Source organism: Dromiciops gliroides, chromosome 4, assembly GCF_019393635.1.
Source record: "Dromiciops gliroides isolate mDroGli1 chromosome 4, mDroGli1.pri, whole genome shotgun sequence".
NCBI classification, from domain to species: Eukaryota; Metazoa; Chordata; class Mammalia; order Microbiotheria; family Microbiotheriidae; genus Dromiciops; species Dromiciops gliroides.
This window is the reverse complement of record NC_057864.1, coordinates 402,054,721-402,069,423: the sequence shown is the minus strand read 5'-3', so window position 1 is coordinate 402,069,423 and position 14,703 is coordinate 402,054,721. Positions and strand designations below refer to the sequence as shown.

Genomic DNA, 14,703 nt, shown 5'->3' with positions numbered 1-14,703 from the left:
ATTTAAAACAGCACCTAGCACATTGTTATTATTGTTGTTGTTGCTGTTGTTCAGTTAGTCATGTCCAACTCTTGTCCAGGGGTTTTCTTGGCAAAGTTACTGGAGAGATTTGCCATTTCTTTCTCCAGTGTGTCCCCATTTTACAGATGAAGAACTGAAGCCAATAGGGTTAAATGACTTGCCCAGGGTCACACAGTTAATAAGTGTCTGAGGCAGGATTTTAACTCAGATATTCCCAACTCCACACTGAGCACTTTATCCACTGCACCATCTAGCTTCTTGGCATATAGTTTGAGCTTAATAAATATTTTTTGACTCACTGATCAAACAAGTGTTTGGGGGAGGGGGGAGGGAGGGGGGGGGAGAAGTGTTTAGTAAGTCAAGCACTATGCTAAATGCTTTATAAATATCATCTCATCTAATCCTTAAACCCTGAGAAGTTCATGATTATCCCCATTTTATAGTTGAGGAAACTGAGGCAGACAGAGGTTAAGTGATTTGCCCAGAATCAGAGCTAGTAAGCACCTGAGACCAAATTTGAATTCCAGGCCCAGGTGCTTTACTCACCTAGCTCACTGTGGAGGTACTTTGGCACTCAACACTCTTCAGAGGTTGCAAGAAGCTTACAGTCTAGTAGGGGAGATAAGATCATAGGCAGCATCATGAAATGGAAATGACCTTGGATTTTTTTTTTAAGTGAGGCAATTGGGGTTAAGTGACTTGCCCAGGGTCACACAGCTAGTAAGTGTTAAGTGTCTGAGGCTGGATTTGAACTCAGGTACTCCGGACTCCAAGGCCAGTTGGACCTTGGATTTTACAAATGAGTTATCTTAGTCCCCCAGAGGAGGAAATGACTTGCCTGAGGTCACAAAAGTTAACAGTTGAGCAAGGAATCTCCAACTTCCAAAATCCAGGGATCCTTCCATCAAATTGCACCACCTCTTAACTGACAGCAATTAAAGAGTTCATACAAGTATAATTAAATGCTAACAGGCTGTATTACTAGAAGTCAAAGAACCTTAAAAGGATGGGTAGATATGTAGAGGAGTAGAGGAAAGGCATTTTAGATTTGGAATACAATATATAAACGAGTGCATTGATATAATGTGAAACAACAAAGAGGTTGGCCTAAAACAAAGTATACTGGAAGGTGAGGGTGGTAGCGGGGAAATAACTTTGGGACTGGTAAAGTGGGGCCAGATTATAATATATGGCCTTGAAAATCAGACAGAGCAGTTTGGACTTGATGTAGTAGATAAAGATGGGATGCCATGCACTTCAAGATAAACCAGACAAATCCCCATTTGTCCAAAAAGAAAACAATTATATATGGGCAAACTAAAATGTTAAAATCAAGTTGATTAAAAAGTAAAATGTGTTCTCCGATAATTACACATTTTGGAGAACTGGACATCTGACCATTTTAGTAACAATAAAGTTTTGTTTTGTTTTTAAATCAAGGGTTTTTTCCAAACCTTGCTTTTTTCAAAGAATGAAAAAAGCAGTTGTTTGGCAACTCTGAAAATATTAATGTCTGTGTGAAATTATGTCCTTCACAATAACCTGACAATTCTCATTGTTTCAACTGCTTGCCCTGGCAAAAATGACTACGTAAATTTATAAATGAGTTAGTAGGTTTATTAAAAATGACCCTACAACAAAACCTGAAACCAAAGAGGTATTTTGAGAATTGCCCAAATAAAGCTTTCTGATTGCTTTAGCCTTTTTTTGACTATAACTATTTCCTTGGCAACTCCAAAGGGATCTCACAAAAATGAGCAGGAACATTTAAGTGGTCATTCTTACTTTCATCAAAAGAGCTTTATATTCAGAAGGTACAGAATGAAAATAGTTTTTATTTTATTTCAATTTTTATCTTTTGTTTTTATGTTGCCTAAATTTCCCTCTGTACCCTTTCTCTTCTTCCATTCCAGAATCATCCCATATCTGAAAGAATTAGCTAAGAGTTTTAAACATATTACTTCCCCAACTCAAGAACCTAAAATAGTTCCCAAGTATTCTTTGTCCTTATTACTACCTTTAGAGACTCCACCCTCCCCCTTCCCCCTAGTGGTTGCCATGGCTCCTGCTCTAGCGTCAGGCTCCTTCAGTCTTAATAAATTAATTAAATTACAAAATCTTCAATCCTTGAATCCCTCATCCCCTTACCCTACTACCGTGGCTTATGTCATGGCAAACAACACCTGTATTACTTCGACCTCATATCCTTTCTTTGACCCTCCCCCAAAAACAATGGAAGAAGTCAAATGCCAATTGGGGCCATACAAGTTTAAGCTAATTTCAACTGGGCCCTCTTTAATTCACAGCAATAATTTATTCTTGTTTGACTCTTTGCCAGAAGCTGTTCCAAACTTTCCCGTTGCCCCTCTTCCCTAACAGCAAAGGATTTTGCCTACTACTTTACTGGAAAAAAAATGGGACCAGCAATCCACCGTGAGCTCTATTACATGCTTCAAAAAGTCCATCCCATTCATCCTCTGAACTAGTCTAACAGAGATGGCCCTTTTCTTTATAAAGGTCAACCCTCTACTTAGATAGCTGATCACTCCCCCTCTCATCTCCTCGGGGGTCATTCGAGCTCCCTTGATCACCTCAACTCGCTCATCTTCAATTTCTCTTTATCTGTTAGCACAATCCCTACAAACAGGGTCAGTACTAAGTTCGGCCACCCCAACAAGCTCTTCTTCTGAAACCTCTCCTCATTCACTGCCAAACTCCTCTTTTTCCTCACACATCACACACTTAGCTCCCTCCACTGTGACTTCTAACCCCAACAATGGACTAAACTGAAACAGCTGTGTCCAGAGTTACCAAAGGATCTTTTAATTGCTAAAACCAATGGTCTTTTGTACCCCCAAAAAGTCAAAGGCAGAAAGCCCCCATATATACCAAAATACTCAGCAATACTTTTTGCAGTATCAAAGAACTTTAATCAAAGTGGGGGGTTGACAGATTCAGGAATGATAAAACTATGATATATGACTGTAAGGGCAAATTACTATGCAGGTATGAATATGCTGCTCCAGGAATTGTCCTATGGCATTATTTGGATGTTTTTTGGAGAGATCATTTCATGAGTTTGAGAGCTCACTGCCTCTCTTCTGCAGTCTTGGCTCTGCCCCGGAAGTGGACTGCAGGTATGAATATGAAGAATTTGGAGACATATGAGAAGACTTGTATAAACTAGGAAAGACTGAAGAAATCAGAACTAATAGGACATAAACAAAGTCATCAATAATGTAAATGGGGAAAACTAAAAAGAAGCTGAGTAACTCTAAGAACCAATACTGATTCTAGATTAAAGCACGTTCTTAACTAGCAGTGGAGAAGGGGAACATTACACACATTAGATGAGGTTACTTTGTCAGCTGTCAGATGATTTTGAGGGTGAGCTTGGGAAATTTGGAAATAACATTTTTTTAATCACCAGTAAAAACTTGTTTTAAAAAAATGAGTAAATCTGGTTGATAGGGGACAGCTAGGTGGTGCAGTGGATAAAGCACCGGCCCTGGATTCAGGAGGACCTGAGTTCAAATCCAACTTCAGACACTTGACACTTACTAGCTGTATGACCCTGGGCAAGTCACTTAACCCCCATTGCCCCGCAAAAAAAATGAGTAAATCCAATAGCCTCTTGATCTTCATTTTCCCTGATCTCTATTCAGCTTTTGACATAGTGTGAAATTGGAGGGGGGAAAATCATATCTGAAGTCAGAGGGCATGGGTTCAAATCCCACTACTTTACTACCTGTGACCTTGGTCTACCCCCTCCCTGGGCCTCAATTTTCTCATCCATTAAATGAAGGGTTGGTTTGGACAACCTCCAAAGTTCTTCCTAGCTGTAAACCTGCAAACCTACACATTCTCCTTCTCTCTTAAATACTAACAATTTTTAGAAAGCACAGGTCTTACCATGTGACCTCCTCCTCTATTCAAACTGGCTCCCAGTTACCTCTAGCATCAAACATAAAACCTTACTTGTCATCTGAAACCCTTTACAACCTGGCCCCTTCCTACATTCCCACCCTTCTCATACTCTGTACTGCCCTCCCCACATACTACAACTCAGCTACACTGGATTACTTGCTGTTCTTCACACACTACACTCCATCTACTGATTCTATGCCTTCACAATGGCTAGCTCCAATACCTGAAATGCTTTCCCTACACCCCCTACCTTACTTGGTTTCCTTCAAAACTCAGCTCAAATTCCACCTTCTACAGGAAATCTTTTCCACTCTCCCTCACCTCTGCAGCTAATCAGCTGTCAAATCTTGTTCATTCTACCCCCACCACATCTTCCACTTCCATGCCATGCTCTCTACTCTCATGACCACCTAGTTCACGTCTTCATCACCTCTTACAGGACTACTGCACTAGCCTGCTTGTTCAGTCTTCTTACACATACTCATCCTACACACGCTCTACCATGCAAAACCAGCACTTTTACAGTGCCTTTCAATGGCTGTCTCCATGTCTGCAGTGTTCTTCCCTCTTCATCTTTGCAGGCCTCCTGGCTTCTTCAAGACTTGGCTTAAATCCAACTTTCTGCAGAAAGTCTTTCTTGGTTAATCTTCCTCTAAATGGCCTCCCTCTGAGCTCCTCTTCCATCTACTTTGTATATCTCTTGTATGTGCATAGTTGTTTTCATGTTTTCTCCCCATTAGACTGGAAGCTCCTTGGGTGCTGAGACAATTCATTTGTCATTCTTTGTGTCCCTGGCATTTAGCACAACGCCTGACATACGGTAAGCATTTAATAAATACTTGTTGGCTGACTAACTGGACTGACTACTAGTCTCCTTGCTTCCTGTATCTCCTTATCCAACCCATCCCTCACCACCCTTGACAATCTCAGAACAGCTTTTCCAGGCTTATTGCATGTTATTCCCCTTTACAAATCTACATTACAGATAAGTTGACCTATTTGCTCTTTCCCAAACTAACTCTCTTCTGTGCCTGTACCTGAAGTGCACTCCTTCCTCATTTAAAAATCCTAATCTTTCCAAATTCAGCTCAGATGCCTCTGCCGATGGCTTTCCTGATCACCTTAGGTTAAGGTGATCCCTCCCTCCTCAAAATATCTTAAGTCCACTTATCTGTTATACTCCTCCTTGTCCAAGGAGGAAAGTTTCTTGAGAGGATTTTTTTTTCATTTTTTGTCTTTGTATCCCCAAAGTAGGCACTTAATAAATGCTTGTTTAACTGGCAATTAATTGAATCTACAAAACCACATCCAACCACATCCATTTTTGATGGGCAGCAGTCAAGAAAATGAGATAACGTTTGGAAAAAAAGAGAGAATGTTTGTAAAGTGGTTCACCTAATTTCCTTGCCTGTCCCTTCCCTCTTTTTCTTGACTGCTGCCCATCAAAAATCTCCTCCCCGAGCCAAGCTAGCCTGCTCCCCACCCCTACTCCATTCTCTTCAGGCTTTCTGTACTGGCTGTGTGTCATCCGTCCAGTCCCATGCCCTCCCCCACCCCCCACCCCAGAGTGTGCTCCTCCTTCCTCACACCCGTATCCTAGTTTCTTCCCAAGCTCGGCTCTAGTCCTGCCCTCCCCAGCTAAACATTACCAGCTATTGATCTATATGTGCATATTGTCTCCTCCACAGAACCTCCTTGAGGGCAGAGACTTTCATTTTTCATTTGTATCCCCAGGACCTAAGCACAGTATCTGGCATATAGTAGCTGCTAAAGAAATGCTTATAAACTGAGTGAGCCTTTGCTCCAAATGCTCTCCCCACCTTGCAATGAAAATGAGGAGACCCTCCTTCAAATCCCAACCCTATCATTAACCAGATAGTCAGTGAGCCCTGTGGAGTCACCCTCTGGGGCTAGCAGTTTCTAAAGGTACATTCTAACTCTAGCATTTCATGGCTCTATTCAGCCCACACTGAATTCTCCTCCCTCTCTGACCACCTATTAAACTGTGTGGTATTCAATTACTTACTAGTTTGGATTGTCCTAATTGTTAAGCTTGTCTTCCTGACTACAAAGTGCTCCTGACAATTAGAGACATTATACTTTTCCTTTTTTAATCTCTAACCCTTCTACTACTCCCCCACCACCACATTCACAAAGCAAGTGTTTAGCATCATGCTGATCACATAGCAGGCATTAAAGATACATGTTGCTTAGTCATTATCATTCTCTTCAAGGGCACAATAGTTAGCAATAAGAACTGCGGAATGTTTACTTTATTTACTTTTAAAAGATTAAACGCATTCAAAATGATAATACCATACAGAGTCGGGCACACTCTGGGAAACCTTTGTTTTGATTTCCCATTACTCATAATGCGCTCCCACCATCCCCAAAAAGAGTCAAGTCCATGTAACATGAAAATCAGTCCCCAAAAGTGAGGATGTTAAGCCTGGAGAAGAGACAGCTCAGGAAAGAATATAATAGCTATCTTCAAGCATCTGAAGGGCTGTCATTTGGGAGAATGAGACTTGTTCTACTTTGTCCCAAAGGGCAGAGCCAAAAACAATGTGTGAAGTTTCAAAAAGGCAAATTTATGTTTCATGTCAGAAAAAAATTTCTAAGCAATTAGAATTATCCACAAATGTAATGGGATACTTCCAAAGGGCCTTAGCAGGCACCCCCTCATTGACAGTCTTCAACCAAAGGTTGGACACTTGTCAACTACATTATGGAAGTAACCTAAGAGGCCCCTTCCAACTCTGAAATTCAATCATTCACCAACATCTGTTATTGATAAACTGGCCAGGGACATGGTTGTGCAAATGCCTCTTCAGTAGCATCTTCCTTCCTTCCCACCAGCACTGCAACCAGGGATAGTTTCCCTAACCCTCACCCAAGCTGGCTTTGCTGAGAGCTTCTGTCCCCAGCCTCCCATCATGAGAAACAAAAATTCCTCTCATCCCTCCTCCAACTACCGTCACTTCCAGACACCAAGAAACTCTCACACATCTTCCCTTACCAATGCCGTAGAATTCCCGGCCCACATTCCAACACCTCCTCCTCCCCAGCCAGAGCCCCTCAGGGAGCCGCTACTGAAGTCTCACCTCCTCTAGGGGGTTCACCTCTCTACTACTATATGGAGGGAAGGAAGCAATCTCTCACTACTGAAGGAATCTGCTCCTACAGTTCAAGAGTGAGGAAATGTCAGTCAGTATTAAGCACCTACTATGTGCTAGGCACTGTACTAAATGCTGAAGATTTACCCAGTTCCCAGCTGTAGACAAGACCTGTTTTCCTCCACAGAAACAGGAAAGTATAGTTCTATTAGCAAAGCTCAGTTACATGATGAGTTTAGGTGGTGAATAAATGGGAAGAGAGCATAAAGAAGGTGGGGCTAGCCAGATACAGGGGGATTAGCCAAGTGTGGAGAAGTCACCCCTAAAGGATTACATAGGTGCTACTAAACTGTAAGAAGACATAGGTCTGTCTTAAAGACTTGGAAAAAGAAAAGTTTAAAACCAAAAACTCGAGGAACTTGGAAAGAACAAGGGCCAACCTTGTGGAGCAGAATGTCTTTGTGGGATGACAAGAGACATAAATAAGCACCGGCCAGCTCCACAAACCTAAAGCTCCACTTCTCTGGGCACTCATGTATTATATGTTCTCTTAACCAAAGGGCATGCTGGGGGGCTGAGAAGTTCTAACTCTTCCCTCTTCTCCTCTCCTGCCCAGTATTACTAGGGTATTTCCTCTTCTCCCAAGGTCTAGGCATTTCCTTTACATGGAAGGCACACAGTATTGTATAACAATATAATGACTAAAAATTAGGGGAGGGGGCAGCTAGATGGTGCAGTCAGTGGTTAAAGCACCGGGCCTGGATTCAGGAGTACCTGAGTTCAAATCCGGCCTCAGACACTTGAGACTTACTAGCTGTGTGACCCTGGGCAAGTCACTTAACCCCCATTGCCTGCCCCAACCCCCCCCCCAAAAAAAAAACAAATAAAAATTAGGGGAAGGGAGAGACTTGGCTGTATAGTTCCTGGAGCCATACAGGACATGTCTGACCCGTTTCCCCTGGAGAGGGGATAAAGACCTGCCTAACCAGGCCACGGATTCCTAACCTTTGGTGAGTAAGAATTCAGCAGGTCAACCTAAAGGGACCCTTTAGGAAGCAACATCCAGTACTGAAATACTATAAACTCTGGCTATCCTCTCCCCTCCCACACCAGCAGTGTCCTCTGAGCCCACACACAGCTGGCTGTGGATCTTCAGACCCAGCACACCTGCACTCTGGTTCCCTGCCTTTTAGTGACTGAAAAAAAAATTTCTAATCTCAGAAAATATAGTATTATCCATCCTTCAATATCTCATTCAAGTCCCATCTTCTCTGATTGCAGTGTGCTACAGGAGAAAGATTAATAACCTGGAAATGAACTGCCAGGTCTAATGCCAGCTCTACCCTTTACAAGCTCCAAGTTACAAAGCTAGCAACCTAACTTTACTGTACCTCAGTAAGGCAATGGAGGAGGACTGTTAGGCTAGCATGGGAAACTAATGATTAAGTGTAACTCTGAGAGACCATATATACTAAGTGCCAAGCAAATTACCTGGCTTTTAGAATCTATTAATAAACTGGGAACAGATTATAAATGACAAGTTGAAGAAACAATTCTAGCATTTGCAGAGTTTAAGATACCTTCCCGCCCATAGTCAGTAGCTAATTGGGGGGAAGGGGGGAGGTGAAGGCCAGTGCAGGTATAAATATTTTAATGTCAACTATATAAACGCTGTGCCACCATACCAAATAGTTATCTTACCACATCCTGCTTTAGCAGTACAGTAAACATTCGGCATTGCCACCTGGATTAAAAAAAAGACAAAACTGATCTGATCACATTCTTCAAAAATATACTGCAGTTTAAAAATTCTTAGTTGTTCTACAACCTGAAGGTCAAACATTTCTTAACAGAATCAAAATATTATACAGGTATGAAATATTTGAGTACTGGAGGAGGGGGACAGGGAGTCAGACAAAATGTTCTATGAATTCAGACAACATTTTAAAGCAACTTTGACAAACTTCAACACTCTGATCCATACAATGACAACCCTCATTTCCAGAGGACAGAAGATGAACTATGTTCCCCATCACTTGTCTGGGAGGTGAAAGACTCAGAATAAGACATACTTTTGGACATGGCTAATGTCAGAATTTGCTTTGACTATGCATATTTTTTATAAAGGTTTAATTTTCTTCTTTTTTAGTGTTCAATAGAGGGGAAGAAGAGAAAATAAATGCTTGTTAACTGAAAAATAATAAAATTAATTTTGGAGGGGAAAAAATGTATCCAAAGTTAAGGGAAAAGAGAGACAATCACTATAGTAATTATAGAGAAGACATCAATTTAGAGTGAGGACAAACCTGAAGCATCATCTTAGTTTACTCCCTCATTTAACAGGTGAAGAAAATATAGGAAGTCAGTGCCAACCAGTCACCACCAAAGCAAGTTAATCCTTAATTACAATTCTGTTTTGAAAATTGCCTTTTTCATAAAATGGATAACCCTTGTCTTTCAGAGTTATGTTCCCATAACCCTAGGAGCTATAACAAATAATGTTGACTAAATATGTATTCAACTCTTTACAGCTGAGGGGTGGGAAAATGTCAGAAAGCTAGGAAGATTGCTGTTTTCCTTTTCACCTTAGGTGGACTTGCAGAAAAGCACAAACACCTCTCCCTCTAATATACGCTAAGGTACAATAGCCGATCTTACCCAATTTTGCCTTAATATTTTTAAACTTTCATTATGTGAACACTTTAATAAAATTATCTACAAGACAGTTTGATCTGTAATTTATGCACAAGTGTGATTGTAACCAGAAATCTTTAAAGATAAAAAAAAATTACTTCCTACTTAACAGCAACACTCGCAGAGTATGAGCTAATACATTCATGTGACTATCACAATGTAAAACCAAGTGTTTTATTCACCAGAGACAAATGTTACACTGCTTTACCCTTAAAATCCACCTATAAATTTACAAGACAATGGGTATAATGAAGCCTGAGGATTCAAATTCATTAGCATATTCTCAAATTCAAACTTTGAACGTTCATCTGAGTGAACAAGTCAAGTACTTTTGTGGGGGTTGGTTTCTTTACAGGGGAAGGGACTTCAGAGATCACTGAGCCTGACCCTCTCATTGGACTAAAGAGAAAAGGCCCAGAGAGGTGAAGTAATTGCCCAAGGTTCCCCAGCTGATAACAAAGCTGGGCAACATTTTTTTCTAAGCCTAAGGTTCTTACCAATATGATCCTAATGAAACCATGATCTTGCTTCAAATGTCAGCCTGTTTAGTATCTCAGGGATATCTTCTGTAATTACACTACAGTACATGATGCACTTTAGGGCCAGCAACAAGCTACTCCTCTATATGCCAATATAAGCGCAATAAAACGGTGGTCCCTGATAGAAATTAACTTCACAACATTTTTGCTACTCTTTCAAAAACAGAAATCAGTGGATGAACAAAAACATCTTGAACGAAAACATCTTAAGCTCCTACTATGTGCTAAGCACCTCACCAAGTGCTAGGGATACAAAAAACAAAAAACAGTCCCTTTCTCAAGGAGCTCACAGTGTAATGGGGGAAATATATAACTGACCATGTTCAAACAAGATAAATCAGAAATCAACCGAGTTAAAAGGGATCAGGAAAGGTTTCTTATAAAAAGTGGGACTGAAGTACTAAAGTTATGGGTGCTCAGCAAAAAATTCAACCACCAAAATTTTTTTAAGCATTTACTATGAGCAAGGCACTCTGATAAAGGATAGGAATAGGGATTGCTGGTCAGCAACTTCTCTGAAATTTTTAATATTAGAAAGTTGACTAGAACACTGATAAATTAAATTACTTGCCCAGGGATCACATAGCCACTGTGTGTCCAAGACAGGACAGACCTGAACCCCATTCTTCTCGGTCAGTTCCCTATCCACTACACGATAGCTGCCCCTTAAGAAAGTTGAGTCCATTATCCAAACCAAAAAGAGACACAGAGAGACAGAGACCCTTCCCTCAAGGAACTTACATTCTACATGAGGAATACATAGTCACAAATAAGTATATACCAGATCAATAATAAAAATATAGCTAACATTTATGAAGCATTTAATAGGTGCCAGGCACTTATAAATATCTCAATATGATCCTCACAACAATTCTGAAAGGTAGATGCTTTTATCATCCCCCACATTTTATAGACGAGCAAACTTATATACAAAATAAAAACATGGGGTAGGGACTAACAACTGGAGTAATAAGGAAAGACCTTCTGTAAGAGGTGGCATTTCAACTGTGCCTAGAAAAGGCACAATTTTGCCTGGGGTCCCAGGAGACTGTAGCATAGTCTTTACAGGCAAGCAGTTTATAATCCTCTAGGGAGGAAGGAGATAGCAACACAGAAAAGTATACAACCCAAGCTCTAACAAGCATTCATAAAATTCCTACTATGTTCAGGGTTGGAAACACAAATGATTCAGTACAGAATGTCTATGAAGATTGGAGGGTGGAACCATTTCTAGATGAGGATTTCAGCTGAAAAGCTTTAAGGTCCCAGAAGGAAAGAAAAGATGATATCAACTGAATGAAATGAAGGAAGCCATTCCAGGCAAGAGAGATGGTCCAAAAAAAGGCACTGCGGTAAGAGAAAGCAGAACAATATCTGGAAATGAGTTGTGGTACAATTTGGCTGGAACACAGTGTGTAATGGGTAATACTGGGGGGAGAAAGGATAGAAAAGGTAGGTTGGAGCCAGCTAATAAAGCTTGATTACTAATATATGAAAATGAGTAACATCTAACGTAAGTTGAGAGTAAAAGTTCTACTAGATTGCAAAGACTGAGTCTTATACATCTTTGTATTCTGCTCAGTTCCTAGCATGGTCTTTATATTTATAGCCAGCCTTCCATCTCTTCTTCAAGTAACAATCAAATAAGTGTACCTAGATGCACACAAAAGGTGCTCAATAAGCGTTTAGGGAACAAATAAAATGGATCTTAGGTATTCCCAGTCTCATTTGTGGGTTCAGAACTCTTCAAACTACTTCGTTTTAATAAATGAGGTTAAAAATATCTATGGGTTTCACTGTTTATTTTACATAGCCCCAAAGGGGAAATATGATTTAAAAGTCCACCCTAAAAGAAGATTCTACCAATATACAAGTCATTTAACATAATACAACAGATGCAGCAATAATACGTTTGTGGATCCTGGGGCAAATATCCCCTACCTGGAATAATACTCATCTATGCAAGCGACTTATGGACCAAAATACAAAAAATTAGCTACCAGTTAGGTGGAGGGCAATTTCTGAAAGGCAGAGTTCAGAGAGATTAATTCCTCCCTTCCTGCCTTCCCTCACCCATTTCACACCTAGATCAGGAAACCCACCAGTTACATGAGAAGAAAAAAAAAATCCATGGTGCAATGAGCAAGTGAAACAAAAAGCAGCTATTACGAATTTGTGGTGGGGGAACTTGGTCGGCTTTAGGAGACTCACTGAGAGCCTTTTATTTATGAACCTCGAAAATAAGTTCCTACCTCCCTTCTCCTTACACAGACACACGCACATACATACGCACACACTCCCTTCTCCTCGCCTCCCCCCTTCCTTCTTCCCATCCCTCCCACACACACACGCACACACAAAGAAACAACTTTCCCAGATGCACAGTGATGCAGAGCAGGAACTGCACAGCAGCCGCCTGTCATCCAGATGGGCCGCGGCAGCCGGGCGAAAGTGCCCCCGCGCCTGCACACAAAGCGGCCCCACACTTAATGACAGCCACAAGTGGTCAGGGCCCCGGGGCGGCGAGTTCCAGCACTCCGTCTCCCCTCAAGGCCAGGTGAAAAATACCCGCAGGGTCCCCCCCCCCCAGCCCCCTCCCTAAAGGCTACAAGTGAAAGGGGTAAAAAAGAGTGAGGCCGGGCAGGGCCGGCGGGGGTGGGGGGGGGGGGAGGGGGCCCACTAACCCGCGCCCCCACCACCCCGGGGGAGCCAGGGCGGGGGCGGGCGGAAAGGTGGGGGGAGGAAGAGGAGGAGGAGGAGGGCTAGGAGAGACGCCACCGCCCGAGAAGCAGGCCCCCACCCCCACCCCCCGCACCTCCCTACCTGCATAGCTCCGGAAACTCGAAGCTCTGGGCCTTGGAGATCCCGCGGGCTGAGACGAAGAGCAGCAGCAGTAGCAACAGCGGCGGCGGCGGCGGCAGCGGCCGAGGCGGACGCCGAGTCCAGGGCCGCAGGTGGGCGCTGGGCGCCGGGGCGGCGGCGGCGGCGGCGACGGTGGTGCTGGCGGCGGCGGCGCCACCCATCGTGCTATGGACTCCTGCCGGACAGGGGACTGGACGCGCGGGCGAGGGGCTAGCGGCGCGCAGCGGCTCCGGGCTGCTCCCGGGTCATGCTCGCGCCACCAGGGCCGGAAAGGGTGGGAAGGAGGAAAAAGAGGAGGAGGAGGAGAGCGCGGCTCCAGCGGCTGCGGCGGAGACCCAGTAACTGTGCGTCACATGACCCGCAGCCGCCCGGGCACCGCCCCCTCCCCTTCGCCTCCTCCCCCCTCCCCTGTCCCCCCTCCCTCCTTCCCACCAGCCTCACATGACCGCCTTGTTCAGGTGATCCTCGCGCTCCCCTCTTTCGTGCAGGGCCTCCCTGGTCACGTGGGGGCAGATCGTTCGGGAGAAGGGGAGAGGTCCCGCGCGGCGGGGGCGGCCCAGGTGGCCTGTCCGAGGCGGGGAAGCGCGGGACTAGGGCACCTGGTCACCACGCACGTCCACGTCGTGGCCTCCCGGATCCCTCCACGAATGGAGAGCGGAACGGCGTGTCCGCCGCGCTCCTGGGGAGTAATAACCCCTGGACCGCGGGCTTCCCAGGATGCCTCACGGACGTCGGATGGATGGGCTCATAAGTAAAAACGAGCCCTGCCTTTGTTACCTTCCGCCCCCGTGAAGTTTGGGTTGAGGGCCGGCCTTTCTAGCCCCTACCTCCCGGGGCTGTAGTGAGGCTCTGATGAGAGAGCGCCCCACAAACGCTCCCTGCCGTGATTTCCTTGTCCCTGATGCCCGCCACGCCGCGAGCTCTACAATGCCCGTCGACTGACTGCATCCCATCCACCTGTAGCCACTGCAGGCTGCGTGGAGTTATGGACAGACGCCCTAGAAATGGGAGCTTCTCCAAAGCGCCCTGCTGCGGTCATCCAACTGATGATGAGAGCCTATCTCGAATAACAAAGGGATAACAGAATTAGGGATCCGAGAGATAATCTGTGCACACACGTGATGTGTTACCTGCCTGATACTGAGCGAGATAGTTACTATCCCCGTGGACCCTGCGCAAGTCCCTTAATCTCTCCGGGCCTCTCCCTATCTACCGAGTGATAGGTTCCAGTTTTAAAGATGAGTTTACAAACCTTTAAAAGACGCAGTGTAACAAAAATAAATCTGAAACCGTACAGCTGAGTAAAAAACAACAACAAAAAACAGCCTCATAAATCAAACATAGGGAAGACAGCCTGGAGTTTGGTTTGGTTTTGTTGTTGTGTTTTGTTTTGTTGTTGTTGTTTCATGTGAAAAAGATCCGGGGATTTTACTGGACTGCCCACTCTATGAGTCAACAGGATGGCATGTTAGCCAAATATATTGATGTGAACTTAGGCGTCAATGACAGAAACAGAGTGTCCAGAACAAGACAGGTGACGGTGG

At 43.7% G+C, this 14,703-nt stretch overlaps 1 protein-coding gene across 2 annotated transcripts in view; it reads right to left on the bottom strand.

The window, feature by feature from the left end:
- The window catches only part of IGF2R (insulin like growth factor 2 receptor), a 253,665-nt gene that overhangs the window by 136,540 nt on the left and 102,422 nt on the right, over positions 1 to 14,703 (bottom strand). The window contains exon 1 of one of the 2 annotated variants that reach the window (XM_044002312.1): positions 13,121 to 13,492. The exons of the other annotated variant lie outside the window; for it this stretch is intronic. Coding sequence (XP_043858247.1) covers positions 13,121 to 13,320 — 200 coding nt within the window. The 5' untranslated portion in view covers positions 13,321 to 13,492. Of the gene's footprint in view, positions 1 to 13,120; positions 13,493 to 14,703 lie in introns of those variants that run through there. 2 annotated transcript variants of the gene reach the window in all.